At 39.0% G+C, this 21,820-nt stretch overlaps 1 protein-coding gene across 1 annotated transcript in view; it reads right to left on the bottom strand.

The window, feature by feature from the left end:
* arhgap20 (Rho GTPase activating protein 20) overlaps positions 1 to 21,583 on the bottom strand; it is a 44,072-nt gene extending 22,489 nt beyond the window's left edge. The window contains exons 1-8 of the mRNA XM_042494555.1: positions 21,312 to 21,583; positions 16,518 to 16,603; positions 5,029 to 5,205; positions 3,315 to 3,464; positions 2,617 to 2,658; positions 1,629 to 1,713; positions 1,409 to 1,486; positions 789 to 855 (exon numbers count right to left, since the gene is read on the bottom strand). Of these exons, the coding sequence (XP_042350489.1) occupies positions 789 to 855; positions 1,409 to 1,486; positions 1,629 to 1,713; positions 2,617 to 2,658; positions 3,315 to 3,464; positions 5,029 to 5,205; positions 16,518 to 16,603; positions 21,312 to 21,404 (778 nt within the window). The 5' untranslated portion in view covers positions 21,405 to 21,583. The remainder of the gene's footprint in view (positions 1 to 788; positions 856 to 1,408; positions 1,487 to 1,628; positions 1,714 to 2,616; positions 2,659 to 3,314; positions 3,465 to 5,028; positions 5,206 to 16,517; positions 16,604 to 21,311) is intronic.
* Positions 21,584 to 21,820: the final 237 nt, after the last annotated feature.

Raw genomic sequence — 21,820 nt, 5'->3', positions numbered from 1 at the left:
GAGCTGACGTTAAATATGATGCATCTCTGTAAGTAATCGCCTTCTTCAGGCATACTACTACAATCGTTTGATTTACACACACTGCTAGATGCAGCTGCATGCTATTGTTGTGAAAACCTGTATTCTTGGTGCCAATGTTGTTAATTTTACCTAATTTTGGGTCAGATTCCTGCTGGAACATGTCCAGTTGTGTTATACTCAGTCATTACTGCAAGTACACTGCTCCATGTAGCTACATGCTAACTTCAAAGAAAACGGGATTTTGGTTGCCGATGTTTGCGTTTCTCCCCAACATGCCCGGTTATCTTTAGAAGCTTTTATTGGTGATTTTTCACGGTACAAAGTGCCACTATTTTCTGCAAAATGGTGCAGAGACGCAAAAGGAAGACCTGGCAAAACTGACCAATCAGAGAGAACTGGGCTTTTTTGGGAGGATGTCTTAAAGAGACAGGTCCTAAAATAGAGCGTTTCAGACAGAGTGTGAATACAGGTGTTTCAGTGCAGACAGTATGAGGATAATAGAGCGTTTTTAAACATTAAAGCATGTAAAAATGTTGTAGTAGAAACCAAAAATACAAGTTTGAACCTGAAAATGAGCATGACAGATTCTTGACTGATTCTTGTCATAAATCTTAACCCACAACACTGTAGGGAAGCTTTCTCAGGAACATCTCCTAATGATAAACAACGTTTAAGGGAAATTTACTTTTTACTTTCTTTTTACATGGTCATTTTTTTTCCGATGTAGGAAAAGTTTTACAAGAGATAATGATGACAGCTGGGCTCACCGATAAGAGGGTACGGAGGGTCGTCCTTACTGGAGCTCACCCACAACCGGTGGTCTTTAACGCAGCCCTGGACAGAGGAGAAGAAAATCAGGTTTAACAAATTAATGTTACATTAAAAGAACAATCACGATAAACTTTTCCACGATTCATCAGCTCTTGTATCCTGATTGCACATCTGTGGTTAAAAGAAACCTGTACAAATGCTGTAAAAGTAGTTTGAGGCTGCTGTGCAAAACAGCACTTTTTTTTTTTTTTTTTTACTGTTTTACAAAATTAGTGAATGTTACACAAATTTTCCCAAATGCTTAATTTGTATTAAGGTGTTTTGATCTACCAAGGGACAACAGATGCTAATTATCTTGGAATAATTTAAATCTCCTTCTGACTGGAATAATCTAACTGTAAATACCATATTTCCACTTGTTCTTTTTAAAGGATCAGTCGTACATGTCCATGAAAACAGTGCTATAACTTTGACTAGTTATGTTTTATGACTTTATTACTTTGAAAACCTTATTTCTAGTGGCCAGACAGGATACTAGAGGCTGCTTTAACCACCCTGTTAGAGTACAGTCACTGTATATCAAGCTGAGTTTGAACAGCGGCCTCTGGTTACTCACAGATATGCCAAACTGCAGCAGAGCCATGCGGATGACATCAGTGGTGCTGTCAGTGTTGCTCACTGCGAGCGTCTTGGCCTGGTGGAAACATTACGGAAAATATCAAGTTATTTGTGTGTTACATAATGATGTCATTAATTACCCATGAAAAGACTTGGCAAATCAAACAATGTTCATTTTGTGCTGATAGAAGCAATAAAAGGAAAGAAGAGAATCTTACATATGCGCAGTTTCCAATATCCTTTGCAAATATCTTCAGAGGGATGGTTTTGGGGTCGTCTTTCTCTTTTCCCTCGAGTATCCGACTGTGTTCAAGGAAAAATGCAAAGAGCACAAGTCAAGTCACACTTTATTTGTAAAGCATATTTAAAAGAACTGCAGCTGATTTAAGTGTTTTACAGTTTTAAACTGGCCAAGAAGTGATAAAAGCCTGAATAACTTCCTCTAGATCTCTGTGGGGGGTGACAGGGCTTAACCTTGGCTAAAATTACTAACACAAAAAAGTTAGTTTTGACAGTGTAACTGATTTGTGTGTCGAATTTGAAGGATCTGTCAAAAATTGCACCAAGTTTTTTTAACAAAAAGGTGCACCTTGTGATGCTAAGGGCGTCATCTAATTGGTCTGGTCGTCCAAATATAACAATTGTTTTCATAACAACTGAGAAAGTTTAGGTTCATTCAAGTCTTGATGTTTATAGACAGTTCAGCAGAGGCTGTGTACAATCCTTTCTATTTGTTTTTAATGGGAAATAGTTTTGGACGTCATTAGCAAAGCAATGACATCAGTGTCAGAATAAAAATAACATTTAATGTGACTTCATATGGTCAACACCAGTGTTAATTTCATTGCCGAAAACTATGATGAAAACCATCTTGACTAAAATATCAAGAATTTTCCTCGCCTGGCGGCTCAGTGGTGGCCCTTTGCTGCATGTCTCCCCCTCTCTCTCCCCCTTTCACACTCAAATTGTCCTTTCCATTAAAGGCAATAAAAGCCAAAAAATAATCTTAAAAAGCTAGACTAAAAATATGAAGGATAAAAAATGACTAAAATGTGACTAAAACTAATAAGCATTTAATCCCGTCTGTGCCATCTGCATCAAATCCTTCCTGCCCCGTGGGGGAAATGCGATTCACATGATGAGCTATAAAATACACAAAACTAACCATTGCAGACAAAGTAGCAGGGGACAAAACCAAACATTTACCTCTTGATGAGTGCCAGCCACTTGTTTTTGATGTCCTCCGAGCTGAGTAGGAGTAGATAAAATGATAAATTATAATCAGAGGAAATCATTTTAGATCATTTTGTTCTGTTATGTAACTCCCGCTGGCTAAACCAAAGACTTCGCCCGAAGCTTTGACTGGATTCCTACTGATGGAAACTGTAATAAGTGTGTTTGTGAATGAATAAGAATGCGTGTATGCAATTGAGGAAGCTGCAAATATACAGCACATGAATATATGAATGTGTGTGTGCTGCATGTTCGTGCCTGCTGTGCGTGTGTGGTTATCTGCTCTGGTCGCACTGCGGTTGGATTGAGAGGCTTTACGACTGGGAACTGCCATCGCACATAAGGGGTTTTAGGGACTTTGTGGTTGCTTGTTCAGTTTTTAGTTCCCTTCTATAATGAGCATTTGCACCTCAGAACACTGTGTGCTCATTTAGAAGTAAACTGGAGTGACTCAGACAGGCGTTTTATGAAATATGTTTAGCATGCTTGGCATGAATAACTGTCATGCAATGCAAGCAGATGTACTGAATGAAGTTATATAAGAGGAAATCACAACGAGTCGCTCCTGCTTGATCAAATTAAGGTAATCTTGAAAAATGGATCTAAGGATCTGAGGAAGGCATTTTTCTGCCTGAGTGTGTTGCTTATGCTGTGTGTATGAATGTGTGTACCTGAAGGTGGCCACACAGTTGCAGGTGGGCCAACCCATGACGAAGCTCTTCTCGGGGTTGGTGCTTCCCTCGCACACCTCCTCCATGCAGTTGGCCGTCCACATTTCACACACTCGGACCTGGGACTTCACTTTGAAGTGGGTTGGGGACCTGCAGAAAACACAATTTGCCACATTAAACTAAACTAGGGCCCCAACTGATAATTGATTTCAGTGAAAATTGATGACCATTTCTGGAAATAGCCCCCTAAAAATGCGTATCCAAGGCATACTGGAAGTAAATTGAATTATTGGCTGAAAAAAAAAAAACACAATGGGAGCATGGCTTGAAGCTTTTCCTTGTCCACATTCACTCAAATGATTTATTAGTTGTAAAAATTGTTAAATGAAAGAAATGGCCTAAGAAATAAGCCATATTCTTTAAAAAAGAAAGAAAAGAGAAGTTTTCTGGACATTTTTCCGTTGTCTTTTGCAGGACATTTTTGGGACTTGTTGCTACGCTGCTCATTATATTTTTTCTTGTGTTTTTGAAATAAATCAAAACAATTTTCTCAAGTTGAAGTGGTTAAAATGCTAGTAAATGCAGCCCAGGAAAACGAATGTCAATCCAAGGGTAATAATATGTTGATCAGCTATCAATTATAGGAAAAGTTTTTGCAACTGAGAAACTCCTAAAGATTGTTTTGCAGAAGATTGCATGAAAACATTAAAGTCCTTTGTGAAGTTCCACAAGGAACGAACTTGGATCCCCTACTTTTCTAATCTAGCTTTTAATTTCCCTTAAAGAAAAGTTCTCCACAAACCTCTAACATATGTCAGCCCTTCAAAAATGCTTTATATAGATTAGATCAAGCTTTTTTCAGCAGTTGCTCAATAAAAGTGTACATCTGTGATTACAGAGAGAAATACTGCAAATGCACACATGTGGCAAACACACACACTCTCCTGCTATTCCACAGATATAAAGGCACACAAACACACATACACATCAATCAACCTCTTCTGCCTCTCAAACACACACATACCAACACACATTCCTCAAACTCACCCTGTGTTCAACCACAGTGTAATGGCCAATTATAGCGCATACTCTCTGTGCTGGAGGGGTCAGCTCCACCCACTGGCACATGACTCCCAGGACGGACCACAGAGGTCCCGCTGTGTCTGCTTTGACGAGTGTGTGTGTGTGTGTACAGTAAATATAAGTACACAGAGCAGAAGTCTGCGTCCGTCTCTACATGCCTGTGTGTTTATATGTATGTGTTGGACTTCAAAAACATAAATGTGCTCTTTAAGATTCTATTTTTGAACATGCGTGTGTGGCAGTTTGTGGGTGGGGAGCCCCATACTGTAGGCCAGAGGCAGGCCAACGTGGCTTTGATCTGAGCCAGGCTTCATATGGATTTAATTGGCTTGGAAATAATTATATAGTAGGGAGAAAATGAGGGAGGGAAAAGTGAAAGAAGCAGAGGAGCAAGGGAGGAAGAATTTAGGGAAAGGTAGCACCAGGATGAAACTCAGTGCTCCACAAATTGTTTTTTGTGATCTGTGTTAGAGAAACAACTAGATGAAATGTTGCTTCTTTGTTTCTCATTTTTTTTACTCTATTTTTTCCTGTTTATGTCTCCATTTTTCCATCTCACTCACACAACCACATAAACACACACTCCCTCATTCACTCTGTCATTTCTCCAGACATGCAGAAGGAAACTTACTTTGCCTTGGCGACAAGCAGTGTGTCAGTGAAGAGGAAGAGGTGCCTCTCCTGGGTCTGCAGGCCCGTCTTTAGCTGCGTCTGGGCATGACCCAGGAACAGGCGGCGTGGACACTCAGCCAGGAAGGCCTGGACCAGGGAACAGGACTCTGGACTGACTGGCGTCATGCAGCTTTCCCTGGAGGAGAGACAAAGAATGAAGGGGATAGCGTCATGAAAAGCAGTTGTTTTTTATTGAAGCATGGCTGCGTTTCCTCTTACAATTGCGCAACCAAAACTGTGTTGTTTTAAAGACATTTTTTTCTTTTTGGGGCATTTCCCCTTTATTAATAGTACAGCATTAGAGAGGCAGGAAGGGTGGGAGAGAGAGGGGGATGACACGGAGCAAAGGGCCGCAGGCTGGAAGCAAACCCGTGCTGCTGCAGAAGTCTCAGGGGCACACACTGTCCCAGGTGAGCTAGAGGTCGCTTCTTTAAGCCAAAAATGGATCTTTTCCCAAACATTACAGAGTGTTTTTTGTGCCTAAACCTATCCACAGCATTGTTAAAGCATAAAAAATATAAACAAAACAAAAAAAATACCCACTACAAACAGTACAATTGTACAAATTAAATGAAAAGTAACACTCAGAAGTTTTACTTTTTTAATTCAAAAGTGGCACTGAGTTAGTAAGTTTGAACACACTGAGGATTTTTATCTTTTATAGAGTTTCAATGTATCCACTATACTGTAATATCATACAAATTTAACATATCCGTGGTTTTCAAAAACATACAATGGCGACATTTATCCTGTTGGTTAAGCTGGTTTGGAGGCAAGCTCTAAAAAAAGTTTTGAACCTCAGCATTGGAAATAGATGGGCTTAGGTCAAGTCAGGTCAATTTAATATATTTTCCAATATCACAAATTTGCCCTCAGGAGTTTTCCAATCTGTGTTGCGATAAACACACAGAGGGAGGGGAAGAAAAGGACAACACGCACACAAAGGAAAGAGAGACAAGAGGAGAGGCTAAATCCCTTGGAGGACGAAGATCCAAAACATCTGGAATGAGGCACCAACAGAGAGAGAAAGAGACAGAGAGAGACAGAGACAGAGAGAGACAGACAGAGAGAGAGAAAGAGAGACAGACAGAGAGAGAGAAAGACAGACAGAGAGGGTTCAACTCTCTTCTCTCTCTCTTCACCTCTTTTGACAACTACAGCAAAATTACCACTGAGCACGGCACTGAGTCCCCACAAAATGTCACATTTGAGCTGATTACTGACTATCAAAAGAAGACTTAAGCAGGCTAAATAGAGTCCTGCAGGGGTGATTTTTTTTGTTTTTTTTGCAAGATGACCTGTAAGTTAGCTTTACCTTGGCTTCCTTGCAAAAAGCCTATGGGATTTTTCCATAGGATTCTGGATTTTTGCAGAATAAAAACTCTGACAAACAAACGTTTATGATACCATGTTTGGTTCAGCAAAATAATCTTCACAAATGAAGACCACTTTTAGGATTTTTGAGGCCTAAATGCAATCGCCGGAAGTAAAAAGCTAACCTTAGGATATCAATTAACTACATTATGGTCACATGTAATGTTATATCATGTGAAAGTTTAGTTATTTAAGATTACTGTAACAATTTCATTAAAAATCCCATGACGTTTCCAAAACTGACTCAAGATTTCTCAAACCCCGAGTGTGGAATAACGATGCCAATGTTGTGTTGAACCAAACTTGAAAAAGGCGCAAATATCCAAACAGCCTGTGCAGCATAATCAAAGTCCAAAAGTGTAATTTTTTTGTTATTTCCTGCATGTCCTTCCCCGATTCCTCACAGTTGCAACCATTTACTTAATCAAGCATTATCAGTAAAATTATTCTTAGACATTTGGAACTGCAGAGCAATTTTAAGGCTACAGATTTATTATTATTTGCATGTTTACAAAGACAGCTCTGTTAACTTAAACAGCCACAAAACTTTGGACTAAAACCAAAGACCTAATGTGTTGTCTCATTTTTTTCTTATTTCATCTCTCCTTTCAGTAAAGCACTTAAGTTTTATTTTTTAAAAAAGTACTTGCTTGTTCGTGTACTACAGACTTAGTTTGAATTAAAATGGTCTATCTGGGTTCCACTCTCAATATGAGCCGCTGATGGTAAACAGAGGGGAAATTTTGGAGGAAGAGGAAATAGTTTGAGAGCTCCATCCTTTCCTGTTTACCCTTCACCACCAGATAAAAGACCTCCATTTTCTATCTCTACCTTTCTGTGTCTCTTTCATGTACACAAACATGCACACACACTCTCTGCTCTCTCACGCTACCCAAAGGGATACACAACACCCAACACCGCCGACATCCATCAACAAAACACCCAGTGGAAGAAAGTCTTGCTGGAAAGGACAGAGAAGCTTCTCTCATACACCAGTCATCCTTCCAGTTATATTGCGTAAGTGATTGGTTACATAATTAATTAACGAAGAACAGACACTGGAGTGCTTCCCTTTTTGTCTGTCTTTGTGTGTCATCCAAAAATAAATCCTAAGGGGGCTTAGAAAGTTCAAACAAAGGAGACGAATGTAGCCAATTAAGCCCTGATGCTCAATGGGACACGACGCCCTGCAAGAATGGGAGTAAAATACTGGTGAAAGATACAGGAATATGTCCAATTCTCTGGTCTTTGTTCCTATAAAGCTTTAAGAATCACCAGTTGCAAAATAATCAGTTATTGTTCCTTGAAGAAAGAAAATGCTTTCCACGTGGTATGAAACACATTTGCAGAACTCGTGCACCCTTCAGCTGCTACAATTTAAGCATTTAGTTCATTCTTTCTTTGTCAGGGAGCAGCAGCAACGTATAAATCTTCATTTTTTTATGTAAACTCCTTAGGCATTGAGAAGGGGTAAGAAATAATAAGTTTATATTTCCTCTGACTCCTTTGAAACATGTAAGTTTCTGTTGCTTATTTGAATCTATTCATTGAGTATAGGTTAACATATCACTTTAATGTCTTCAAAATTGGGGGGACACATATGAGGCCAGAGGAGGACATAACCCCTAAACAACCCCTTCACATCTCGTTCTCCCCCCAAAAAAGAGAACATCTTCCGTATTCACCGCACATCCCTCCCTCCTGAATGTAAGATTGACAGCTGAGCCGGCCGCCCTTTGGATCTGACGGATGAGCCGCTAATGGCTCCATTGTACATCATGTGATGTTGATAAATTGAGTGCTCGGCCTGCCCGCGCATACATGGCCACCTTTGTTGGGGCACGGCACCGCGGGGAGGACTGTTGACTTTCTCGAACACAATGAGGGGCCAAGCGCACAATGAACCACACAACACAGCATACTAATGTCCCAGCATGAATAATTAATCTGCAGCGGGCATGATTTGTGTACAAAAGGTTGATACTGATCTTATCAGCGTAAATCACAAAGTAAGACACGTTGACAAGTCAATTTGATTTATATACAGCCAAAATCACAAATTTGTCCATCTTTATCCTTAAGTAGTAGAATCACAATATAGACAAAAAATATATAAGCGCTGCAAAGGTGTACAGGGAAGGAGAAAGTATTCAAATTCTTTATTTAAGTAAAAGCACTAACACAGTAAAAATACTCTGTTACAAGTAAAAGTCCTGTATCAAACAATGTAACTGCAGTATTTTTCAACTGGGACTCTACTTTCCCATGTTCTTGTGTCTAAGTGACTATTGGTGACTATTGGGAACAATAGCTTTTGAAATTAATCCCATTTAGTCACAGAAACATGGAAAAAATGGGGCCTAGGTAGGAAAATACCAAAATTACAGTTTAAGGTTAAGTATGTGAGTATTATCAGGAAAATGTAGGCTACTCGTAGTATTACAAGTAAAAGCATTCAATGCAAATAATATAAAATAAAATTTTAAAAAAAGAGAGAGAAACACCTCCAAAAGTAAAAAAAAAAAAAAATATATCAAAAAAATGAAAAGCTTGAAGCTGGACCCATGAAATGGTTTTGCATAATAAATTTCTGTCAATCAACTAATCGATTAATCGACTAATCATTTCAGTACTTGTATAAACTGTTGGGTAGTTTAATTTATAACAAACATATCTGATAAGCTCCTCGTGTTTTTATGCAAACATCTAAATTTGTTAAATGGTTGTAAGATAACTGCAGTTAGGTACAATATTTAAAAACGATAGATTTAGAGGAACAGAAGTGTCAAGTAGCATGAAAAGAAAAGACTTGAGTAAAGTACAAGTAGCACCTACCTCAAATTTGTACCTTGAGTAAATATTCCTACATTACAGGTATATTCTATAGAGCTACAGAATTATAAAATACAACCGATTATACTGAGAATCAAAGGTTTAGGTTAATTCAGGTCAATGTAACATAATTACAACTGAAGCTGAATAACATAGACAAGTGCCCTCTGATCACTGAGTGAAACTGCCCAAATCTGCCCAAATGAAACTCCTGCAACAGAAATAGACGCAGCCAGACTGGACTCGGCACAGTCAGCAGTGAGCTGCATCGGTCATGTGGACCGACATGTCTGCAGTTGTTGCATCACTCCTTGTGTTTGTGCTGCAAACACTCACACACATCTGTTTCACTGTCCGCCTCAATCATGGAGGCTGGAGTGGGCGAGTCAAGAAAAGTCAAGGACACACAACACACCTGTGAATACACACCCTGAGGACAACAGCTGGAAAAAACAGCTGTAACTTTCTCTTTCTCTGATTATGTTTTTTCTTTGCTGACATGTCCATCACCCTACTTTCTTCTGCTGCTGTCCCTCCTGCCAACTCTCATTCAACTCATTTTTTTTCAATTTCCCTCTGCCATTAAGTTTCAGGTTAATCTGTTTTTTAAATATCAGTGACCTTAATGCACCCAAAGGCTTAGCTGTTTAACAGTCAACCATGACCAGGCAGACTGACTCTCTCAGTGACACACTCTTATATAAGCATCCATCTGCTCAGCTTTATTATTAACACTGAAAAGGACTCTCTCTCTGTGTTTGTGTGTTTTATATTATTTGTTTCATCAGTTTATTTGCAGCGTATTTGGCTCTAAGGACACCAAGATTCTTGGCAAAAATCAAACTAAGAGGAACTGAATGAAAAAAAGAAGAAAACCTTCAGATTGCTCTGTTGTTCCTTATGCAACAAGTGAACTCTGACTTTAATAAAAAAAAAGAAAGAAAGACAGTAAAGAAGTGCGTCAGATCGGTGATTCACTGACGATGCTTGTGTGTGTCCAGAGGAATTTGCTGAAAGTAAGAGGGCGTGTGCATGAGTGCTCGTCCGTCTACGTGCCACTCTTCGGACTTGTGTGTTTATGCAGGAAAAGGATTGCATCACCAGCAGTTTGACCTCTTTCTCTCAGATAAAGGCTGTCCAGACAAGCATCAATTGGCGGCTCAGTGTATGTGTGTCAGAGACACTGAGTGTCTGTTAACATGCAGATTAAAGTAGATGTCATTTTGCACAAACACACACCAGTCTGTGTCATCTCCTAAATCCACAGTGGCAGCTTTTGTTTGCTGCTGCAACACAACTGCAGACAACACATTACACGAGGGGATACATCCTCAAATACTCCTATTATAACCAACTTCATATTTTTGTGTTCATACAGGCATATGTGCTCTTGAAAAGAAAAAAAACAATTAATCTTGGTCTTCATTTGACATGAGCCTGTATTTTTCTATTTTGTATTGAGTAGCTGGCTGAATTCGAGTTAAAAGGATTAATATAAAGTTGCATAAAGTTGCCAGCTGGTACTGAAAATGAAGTTTATAAAAACCCTGAATGACAAGCTAAAAAAGGCTAAAAAGTAGAGGTGATAGGCCCTTTGATACCATATTATCAAAAAGACACTTTACTCATGATACAATATAATTGCGATTTTAAATACTTTGTGATACGATGAGTATCAGGAAAACATGTATGCCAATATACTGCAACATACAACCCTGTTTTTAGCTGTAAATGATGTCCCAAAAATAAAACTTTGTCAGCATCTGTTTTATCTAATAAGACAGAGTTATGAAGAAAAAGTTTCTCACTTAAATTATTTTTATTTCAGGAAAAAAATCAATTGATTTCATGAATTATATCGACTGATTTTATTATGTAGTAGGCTACGAAAAGTTTAACTTGTATTTGAAAAATTAATAATTAATACAATTAAAAAATGATACTTGGTGTCATTGTCTCGATACAATGTTGCACAACTAAATAATGCAATACTATGCTAAATCAATTTTTCAAAACCCTTCGAAAAAAAGCTGCTGTAGACCTGAACTGCAGATTAAGGAGGTAATTGTTAATGAGTTCATCACTACAAGTGGTACATTTCAAATTGCGAGCATAACTTCTGTCAAGGAAAATTTCAAAGATACTGCCATCGTTTAGAAAAATAAAAGCAGGCAACCAGATTTTCAATCAAACTAACTGCTTCACATCTTTTCTGTCTGTTTCCTGTTCCCACCTGTCTCACATCACCGTGAACGGACTGACTGCGCCAGATCATTTCCATAGGCAAACTATAATGTCATCCGTGGCTGACACACAATGCTCTCTCTCTCTCTCACACACACACACACACACACACACACACACACACACACACACACACGGACACACTCACGGAGGATGAGGTCAGAATATTGAAACTCGTCCTTTTTTTCAGCCAGTAAAAGAGAAGTGACCGGGGGCTGTCGGCCGTGATAGCCTTAGCAGAGCTCATTATTAAAGCCAGGAAATGTCTTTTGCATGATGTGAGTGTGTTCTTGTGTCATTTTGGAGACCCAATGTCCTCAAACACCAAAAGAATCCAGAGCTTAATGGATAATTAAACTCTGGTTTCAGGCTGAAGTTAAAATTGTTAAATATCCCCAGAGCTATAATAATATAAAGTCTACTGGAAAGCCCTATATTGCCAATACTAAACCCAGAAATGTCGTTTACTATGAACTTTTATGATTGAAATGTCATTTATAGGCCATGTGGATTATATTCAACTTGGTTGCTGAGAGTTTCATCTCTAGCAAACTTTGGCAATTAGTTAGTTACCAAAAAACACAAGTGAAAAAAATTTTGCTTCTGATTAACTTGTCCGTGTTTGTGATGCAAAATCCAACCTTTGCCATAAAGCAATCATTCAACCTTTTCTTATTAGCATAATTTGCATACATTATTTTTTTTTAAAGGAAAAAATCAGGAAATAGCTATACTTTGACTTTTGGTTAACCTGGAAAGGAGACCTAGCAGTTTAAATGCATAAATGCATTTTTTTGCCATAACTAAATAATAAAGCCTTTTCTTAAGAGGTAAGTCAAATGTATTTATATAGCACACTTCATACCCAGAGACAAGTGCTTTACAGATTAATTAAGTTAAACTTATTTGTGGCCCAATCACAAAGCATGCCCCAAAGAGCTGTGCAAATAGTAATTTCAATTACACAAACAGACCATGACACAAAAGACAGAACAGCGACATTAGACTCGCTAAATTCGAGCTACCTCTGTTTCTGGTAATTAATTACCTTATCTTGTTAATTGCGCAAATTGCCTAGCATGCAACTCATAGCAACCAAGTTAAATTTCATCCACTAGGTGTATAGATGATGTTTTAAATCCTAAAAGTTCATAAAGAAACAACATTCCTGGGTCCAAGAAATTTCCAGGAGACTAATAAAGAGGTCATTGAGTCACTTTGTGGTGACACTGTGGCTGATAGTGAACGGAGGTGTGAGGTCAGCGCTGTGAGCCATTTAGCGTGTTTTTATGCTTTAAGGTGCAGCCACCTTCCTCCCTGCAGTATAGATTTCATTGCCTGAGGAGGAAGAGGAGGATCAACTCCAATTTGGGCCCATAATACTCTGTACTGTAAGCCTCGAGGCTGAAGGATGAGGTTATTCTTCTGGATGAGGTCCACGTGAGTGTGTGAGTGAGTGTGTGTGAGTGTGTGTGAGTGTGTGTGTGTGTGTGTGTGTGTGTGTGTGTGTGTGTGTGTGTGTGTGTGTGTGGAGTTGATGTAAGTGGTTGAGCTGAAGGCCAGAAGGCTTTTCAGCGCCTCATGGCCTGATGGGAAAGGCAGAACAGAGTGTGCAAAAGAGGAGTCATCTCAAAGATCGATGGGAGGGAAAATAAGATGTGAAATATAAATTTAACTCCCTCTTGTTATGTTTTTAAATGCATTTTTAGGCTTACAGCTGATGCTCCAAACGACAGTAATCCAACATTATAATAAAGGTCGTTAAATAAGAGCAAAAAGGGAAACTTCACCCTTTAATCAAAAGATACCGCTTGTCTTTCCTGAAATGCTTTTATTCCATCTAGGTTGTTTAAATGCAAGTTGCCAGTCACATCAGCCTCATACACGTTTGATTCATGATGATTTAAGACATTTCTAGGAATTTAGAACAATTCAACACTTTTTTTGGTTATAAACAAGCTTCATTTTAATGCTGTTTTATGCATGTTAGTGCCTTATGTATACTTAAAGTTCAAAACAGAATTCCAGTGTGAATCACTTTATTTTTAACTGTGAGTTGGAAAATGGTTGGGGGCCACCCTGCACGCTATACGGGGCCAGATTTGGCCCATGGGCCATATATTGAGTATCACAGCTGTGTGTCATTAAAATTATACTAATACCTGTTATCTGTTGTTTGTTTTTACAAGTAAAGCAGAAATAGTTGATTTTAATAAAAAGCAGTTCTGTTTATGTTTTCTGATATTTACTCTTGGATGAAGAGCACAGGGTTGATGCAATAATGAGAAAGCTGCTGCCAAGTACTGCTGGCAGAACCGATTCATCCATTAAAACTGTATTAATAGGACTTTGGGGTGTTGTAGTTTTTTATAAACAGTTACCAAAGCGTGGAGACGACCTGAGAGGCTTTTACAAACAAGTGTGAAGACGTAACACAAAAAACAAAGAAAGCTCAATGATAATATTTCCAAAAACTATGTAAATAACTGACCTGTTGAAAGACGTTCACAATAATCACAACCACGACCTTTCACCTTTACCTACTGTGAGTCACCTGACCACAATAATTACACATCTCTCCCCCTGCACACACACATATCCACATCCGGACATTAATGAACACCTCCCATACCCACTGACATGGGAGGTGTTCATCCATGTCCACATGTGGATAGGTGTGTGTGCAGGTCAAAGGTTAGGGGTGGCAGCTGAGAGCCCTGGCTCCATACCTCCTGAGACTCTCTCTCACACACACACACACACACACACACACACACACAGCCCCAAGAGCACTGACCCATTTAACAGTGTGGAGTTTCCCTCAGCACTCTAAATGGTGCGTTTTCACAGTTCAGTTTGCTGCAGACCAGCCTGATCTCCCTCTGCAAACACCACAAACCGCCACCAGCTCTCTCTCTCACTCACACACACACACACACACACACACACACACACACACACACGTTATTAACATGTCGGACAGTCGCACCATCACAAGTTTCATCACCAGGCATTTGGTTATTAGAGAAAATATGGTGCTGTGAAGAACATATTTCCACAAGGACTTCTTTTTGGCCAGTTATTGATTTAACCCTTGTGAGCAAACAGGCTTTTGAAAACATGGTTATAAGGTAATGAGCAGACCCAAAATTTGCAAGAAATGAGCAAAAAGATACAATAAATTTACCTGAAGCAGAAAAAAATAAAATAAAAAGGAAATGGCCTAAAAATGCAAGTAAAAAAAGAAAAAAAAAAGTAAAATAATTTTCTATATAAACTGTAATTATATTTATTACAGTTTTCTGTACATTTTTCCCTATTTTTTAAAATACTTTTCTAATAATTCTATTTCACACTCTCTGTCTTTTTTAATTTTTTAAGCAAAGTTTCGGGTCATTTTTTTTTGTCACCTTTTGCTAATTCCTTGCAATTTGCGGGAAATCTCTTGCCAACATACTCATGCCTTTTTTCCATGTTTTCAAAAGAAATCAACCATTAACCCAGGCTTTAAAGAGTTTAATGCTTGTGAAAGGTGTCTGAACGCAGTGCAAGAAAATGATGTCTATCTAGGTTTCAAAGGGTTAACTTCAAGATGTTTCTTTATCTTAAATCATCTGATTTTCTTCAAAGAATTAAAGGTCTATGGAATACTCTTTATTGTTTATTTTCTTCTCTAAAATCCCCCTAAAAGCTGGCACCACCAGCAAAGACACATGACACAAATATTCCAGGAAATAAATGCCCTTCCCGAGGGGTTTGTAATGGCTTACTTCCGAGCGTGAGGAGGAAGGGATTTGTGCGATACGAGGGTGATGAAAAGCATGATAGCTCTGGGAGAAGTAAGTGTTTAAACCCCCTCTAAGCCATGAATGAGTCTGGGAGACCAACCTCTTAGCTCTGATGTTTGAGACAAATATAAGGCAGTGTGGGAAAACCAGCTGAATCTTGTGAAAATATCTCATCAGTTACATCAGTTTGAAACTTTTTACAAATTCTCTCCATGCTTTCACCCCCTTAAATGTCTGGGTCTTGCATCAACCATTCATAAAAAAGCACTGAGTTTGCAGAAGCAAATGTTGGTACGGCTAAGTTAAATGATGAACCACGAGCAAATATTGTTAAATCACAATTCAATCATTAACGTTGAACGATTGAACGCCAACGTCGTTGTTGGCATTGTACATTTCTGCAAACCACAGATGAACTCTATATTTATAGACAGGTTAATGTGTGGTTAGGGTTAGGCACAAATACCGCTTACTTATGATTAAAAAAGGAAACACATTGATGTGATGGTAAAAAAATTACCCGCTTTTCCTGACACTATTCAGACAGGAAACGCAGCGATGTCTCTGTAAAAAACAGCCGCTTTTTAGGGCTCCATCCTGGCAGGAAACGCAGGTATGTCTCGGTTAAAAAACGCTTTTTAAGAGCCCTTTCCCTGCTGGAAATACATCAACAGGTTACTTAAAAATACTAAGTCACTTTAGAAATGTTGATATGGCACTTAGGAAACGTACAATGCCAACATTTTCTTCTGACAGCTTGGCTGTAATTCATCCACAACTACAAATGTTGGAGCTTCTTTTATAAATTTTGATTTTGTAGAAATTAATAAGTAAATGAGCAATGGTCCAGAGGTTAAATATAACTAAAAAGACCAAAAAAAATGTCACACTGAAGGATGAGGTACACCATCAAGGGAGAATTTTACAGCCTATAACTGATTCTTTTATGGGGTACAGAAGGTTTGGAAAGAAAAATAAGAAATAGAAAACTTTGAGGTCCTATTTCAACTTCGAATCAACTGTGTAGTTAATCGCACTACAACTTGCTCAGATAGCAGTAAAACTCGAGGATAATCTGTCTCTCAGTGGCGCTCTCTGCAGAAGCTACATCTGTAACACCACTGAGAGAAATCACCTCTGCATCGAGGATCTACGGGCCAACAATGACGTCAGCAGCAGTTTTTGTGAAAGCAGGTGTGTTTGCTCGTACCTGGATGTGCTTCTCGATCTGGTAAGCGCTTTGCTGATGACCAGCGAGGGAGCTGACTGTCGTCTCTGGGCCAAGGTCTTCATCTTCTACACAGCCGGAGAGAGAGAGAGAGAGAGAGAGGAGGGGGGTCAGAGGTGATGGTTTGCATCCCGACGATGAATTAAATGTTTGTGTAGGAGGACACAGAATGGTTGCAAAAGGACAGAGTCAGCAAAGCTTGTGGCTGGTTGTCAGCTGTTCAGGAAATAAAGGAAGAAAGGGAAATTGATGAAAATCCAGAGAGTGTGTGTGTGTGTGTGTGTGTGAGGGAGGGAGTTAAAGAGAGAGGAGGATGTTGGCTGAAAGAAAAGGAGAAGTGACAGCCGTGAAGAAGGAAAAGAGGAAAAGAGGAAGTGAGCTAAATGGTTAAAGGTGGCGACCAACAGAAAGATAAACGACAGACGGGCACAGAGGAAGAGGAAAATGTCGTCCAGCAGTTGCATAATTGTTTATGATCCCTCGTATATTCTCACTGTAACATGATGAATCGTAAGCTGCCTCACAAAAGTATGACAGGCATCCCCGCTGCCACCGCAGCTATTCTAATTTAATTATTTACAACATACCAAAACCACGTGAGCCCCAAACACACACTACAGTCATTCAATCTGGCAAAGAATTTCAAACAAAATAAGTCAAAAGCAGCGACAGAAATTGAATAAGACTTGGCTTCCTGAACTCATTTCGCAGTGACTTTCGGGTGACATTCCTTTCCTCTAAAGATGTTGAAATAAGAATTCAACTCATGTTAGTCATAAAAGCCACAGAAACAACAGTGCTGCACAAGAGTTAACATCCTCTCTGCATTTTTAAAAAGTAAATTAAAGGCCAGTATTATTTAACATAGCAAATCATTGGCTTATTTTATTTTATCCCTGGTACTTATTTTTTATCCTATTTTATTTATTTATTTTAATAACGTAGACTTTTATTTATAATTTTTTTGTTATCTAAACTTTTTAAAAATATTTCACTGTCATTTATTTATTTAATTTATTTTATTTATCTATTTATTTATTTAACCTTTACTCAATCTGGTTGGTCCCACCGACATTAAGAATCTCTTTCAAGGGAGACCTGTCCAAGACATTCATACATTTTTGTGAAGACAAAAAGTTGCAGACAGAGACACAAAGGGAACAAAAAATTCACAAGCACTAAAATTTGCAATAAAAGACAACCATCTATGAGTCTTATTGTTGTAATTTTCTAGTCTTATGTATGATTGTTTGTGAAATTTAAATTGTGTTTATGTTATTTAAGTTTTGCCATGCGAAGGACTTTGGGCTGCATGTTTGCAAAAATAAAGTTAACTGAATTGAGCTCATATTTCTTTAAATGTGCTTTAATATACAAACCTGGCCTGAAATAAACTGTGGTCCTGGCTGACAAAAAGGCCCAAAGGGTCAGTTAGATTGTGGAAAATACTGTGGTTGAGATTTGGGTATGGTTTTGTTATTTATGAGCTTTATGTAAGAAACTGGCCCACTTTAGTCTGCAACGTCAGCAGTTTTCCAAACAACTTCCACAACTAATCAGCTTCTGTTTTAAAGGAATACTTCACTGCAAAATGATAGTTTGGGAATCAATTACTCATCCTTTACTGTGTTGAATTTATGAGGAAATTTTGTTTTTCTTGCATGAGCCCACAGAGAATGAAGAAACCAAAAAGATCAAACTTTACACATCAATTTAAGTAAACAGGAACCTTATTTAGGAACAGCAAAACTATATAAAAACATCTGTTTATAAACTCTCACACAACTCCTGCAGAAGAATGCAAGTCTCATTTATAAAGTCGAATACTCAGTTCTTCCAAAACACATGCTTTTTCGCTAAAATGTTAAGCTTTGAAAAACAAAGCACAAACTGTCAAATCCCAGGAGGTTTGCTGGACTTTGACGCCAATTTTCATAGTGACCAAACTATGTAATTGCACAGTCAAGTGATGCCCTGCGGCCAAATATGACTTGTTCCCTGGTCTGACAACATTTGGAAAGCCTAAAAGAGACTAAATCATTTTATCCTAATTTAGCACAGCGTTAAGCTGGAAGTTCTAGTGCACGTGCTCTAGGGGCCAGACGGTACTGAAGTAGTGCCAATAATCCTCAGATCATGCAGGTAATTTTATACGCGACAATCGAACGATTCGGCTTCACGTTCCACTGAGCAACTCTCATAGGAATAAATGAAGAACCGTGTTCAATGCCGTGTCCAGGTGTCTTAGTATACGCACAATGCAATGGTTTGAATACTAAAGTGTTTTACAACATTTTTGCAAAAAAAAAGCATGTGTTTTTGGGAACTGAGCAAAGTGGATCAATTAGACTTTGGCCTCGTTTAGACAAGGACGGCACTACAAAACAGAAAAGTTTTTACCTTGCGTTTTTTTTTAAAATTCATATGATAACATCGTGTACACAGATCTGCAAACAACCCAAAACGCTGTAGTATGCATGCCAGGCCAGTAGTTAGCGGTGTGACTTTGTAATGACACACCACAGAAGAACTCCACAAGCATGCGTAAAGTGCAGCCGTGACGTCACTGTTCTGACAGGATCCGCACATCGCCAGTTTACACGGCGGCAGAAGGGGTTGTGTTTTCAGAAAATTACACTCTGGAAGCTGGTTTCAAAACTTTGCAAAAAAAACAAATTTTCTTCATGAATTCAACGTAACATGAAAGCTCTTTATTTGACGAGATAAAACATTTTCATGCGCAAAAAAAAAACGTGTTATAATTTCCCAAACTCTGCAGGATAAACACCTACATACCACACACAGTCCACAGACATGTTATGCATATTCCCGACAAGTGCAGCACAAGATGAACTTTCAAGGTTCTCACACAAACATCTCAACACTAACAGCTCAGGAGTGGAGTGGGAGGTGAGTGCAAACTGTATACAGTCGCTCTCAGTCAGTGATGATGAGGCAAAGCTCGAGTTTCTCTGCTCGGCCTGACAGCTTGTTTCTCACAGCCGACCAAAGCAGCGCAAAACTTTCCAAACTAGGCCAAAGTGCAGCAACTGCTCATAAAATAAGGGGCTACAGTAACAACATTTGTGGATCCATGAGACTGAATTTTACTAACAGCATGCCAAGCTCCGGGACGTGGTGAAATACTTAGAAAAACATTATGAAAACACGAGAAACTGCACGCTGGTGCCAAAAAGTGATGTAATGGGTTACAGGAATTGTGTGGATAACAGTATAACAGCGCTTACAACTGCTTCAGTATCTGTTAACCATCATGCATTGCTTTGGATGTTAATCTGCGGCCAGGTTTAACAGTGAACAGATCTGGGTTGGTTCAGTTATTTTGTCTTTAAACGTAATGCCTCTTCTCAGTTTTGTTTTTACAGATAAAGGCTAATAAAGAATACTTTGAGGCACAGAAAAAGGAAGGGCTGCAACTCATGACTCATTTTGATTATTGATTACTCTGCCTTTACCGGAGCCATTGTTGCGTCAATAAGTGTGTTGTGCTGCGTTGATGTTTCCATATTGAGGTCCTGCTTTGCCCCCAAATATACACCTATGGTCCAAAAATCCAAAGCTGTTAAGTTATTATAATTTATGATGAAAAAGTATCAAATTCACACATTAAAGAAGCACGAAATCAGAAAATGTTTGACTTTCAGGCTTAAAAAATTACTAAAATGATCATCGAAGTAGTTGCCACTAAATTTACTGCTGTGACTACTCAATATCAACTAATCATTGCAGCTCTAAAAAAAATTACAAATTGCAAACCCTTTATAAACAAATCGTTGCTTTTTGCCCCTTTTTCAGATCTAAACTCACATTCATCCTGTCTGCTGAAAAATGCAGTTACACCTTTTAAACACGCGTTGGATGGGGGCGCTGTTTACTACAATTTAACTGAGCAGCTGCTGGAGAATCACCTCCTAAATCTATCACTCAAGGACCAAAACTGAGATTAGAAAGCCACAGTAAATAACTATGAAAATAGCATTTAAAGTCAAGGATTAGGATTCAAATTTAGGGCTAAGTAATGAGGGGTAACTTATAAGACCTGATGGCTCCGCAGTGCAGGATTCATTCCTGCGTGTTTGCGTGGTGACTCCTGCCTGTCTGATGAACTAATAATGACTTTCAGCACGTTATCCTGCTCTCTTATTTGGTTCCTTTTTGGCCCCTCAGCTCAGCCAGATACTGTTTCATTCATGAAAACATGAAATCTAATAATGAGATGGTCATTTTGGTGTTGGTGAAAAAGTAAAAAAAAAAAAAAAAAAATGAAATTGGCGACATTATGACAAAATATCAAAAAGCAGAAAGTGTTTGAAAACACTTAGGGAAAAAAAACACTTGCACAAGGTTTGTGTGCCATGGATCCACTGGAGATAACATTTATCAGTTAAATCAATCACACTGAATTGTGTAAAATAAGAGCTAAAACCTAACTAAAATGTTTCCATATCTGATTATTTTTTTAAAAAACAGCAACGAAATCGGAGCTCACGCCATAATCAACTTATCCAGACCAAAACTGAAGCATGCCAAAACTGCAGATCTGCAAAAATCTGATTAAACTCAAGTACGCCGGAAACAAAAGGGAAAGCAAAAAAACTTCATAAATAAGCATATAATCTCTATTCAAGAGCTCTTGCACGTCTATGTTAACATCTCCTTCACATCTCAAAGGCGCGCACCGGACAACTCAGTGCGTAAAAACGCAAACGGTGTCCACCGCCAGCTCTCCATCAGCACCACAGAGGACACTTGTACCTTTTTGTTGTCTGGGAGCGCCTTGCTCTGTCCCGTCAGAGAGTCCGACCTGTTCTGTCCCATGGTCCCCTGCTGCGGTGACATGGTTTCCATCAAGACTGTATAGATCCACGGGGCCGAGCGCGCACACAGTATATTCCCATCATACGAGCTTAAGTCCAGAAAAGTTTATCCGGCAGAGCGAGGGGCGCGAGCCCGAGGAGGATCCATGATGGAGAGGAGGAGATCCGGAGGAAGAGAAGAGGAGGTGAGACCTGCGCGCGGAGCTCCTCTCTGTCTCTGTGTGTCTCTGTGTGAGCGCTGTCTGCTCTGAGGGCTGGCACCCCGCTCCGCCTCAACTCACTCCGAGGTTGTCAAGTCAACCAAGTCACTTCCGCTCATGCTTTTCAAAATAAAACTCGAAAAGGAAACGAAAAATGTGTGTGAGAAGTCGCAAAACTAAAATAGGAGATGCCTTAAAGTCATGAGGGAGGAAAGGAAAGGAAATACAATTTTAAATTGAATTTTAG

This window comes from Plectropomus leopardus, chromosome 10, assembly GCF_008729295.1.
Source record: "Plectropomus leopardus isolate mb chromosome 10, YSFRI_Pleo_2.0, whole genome shotgun sequence".
Taxonomy (NCBI): Eukaryota; Metazoa; Chordata; class Actinopteri; order Perciformes; family Serranidae; genus Plectropomus; species Plectropomus leopardus.
The sequence above is the reverse complement of the archived record's forward strand: the minus strand, read 5'-3'. Positions and strand labels throughout refer to the sequence as shown.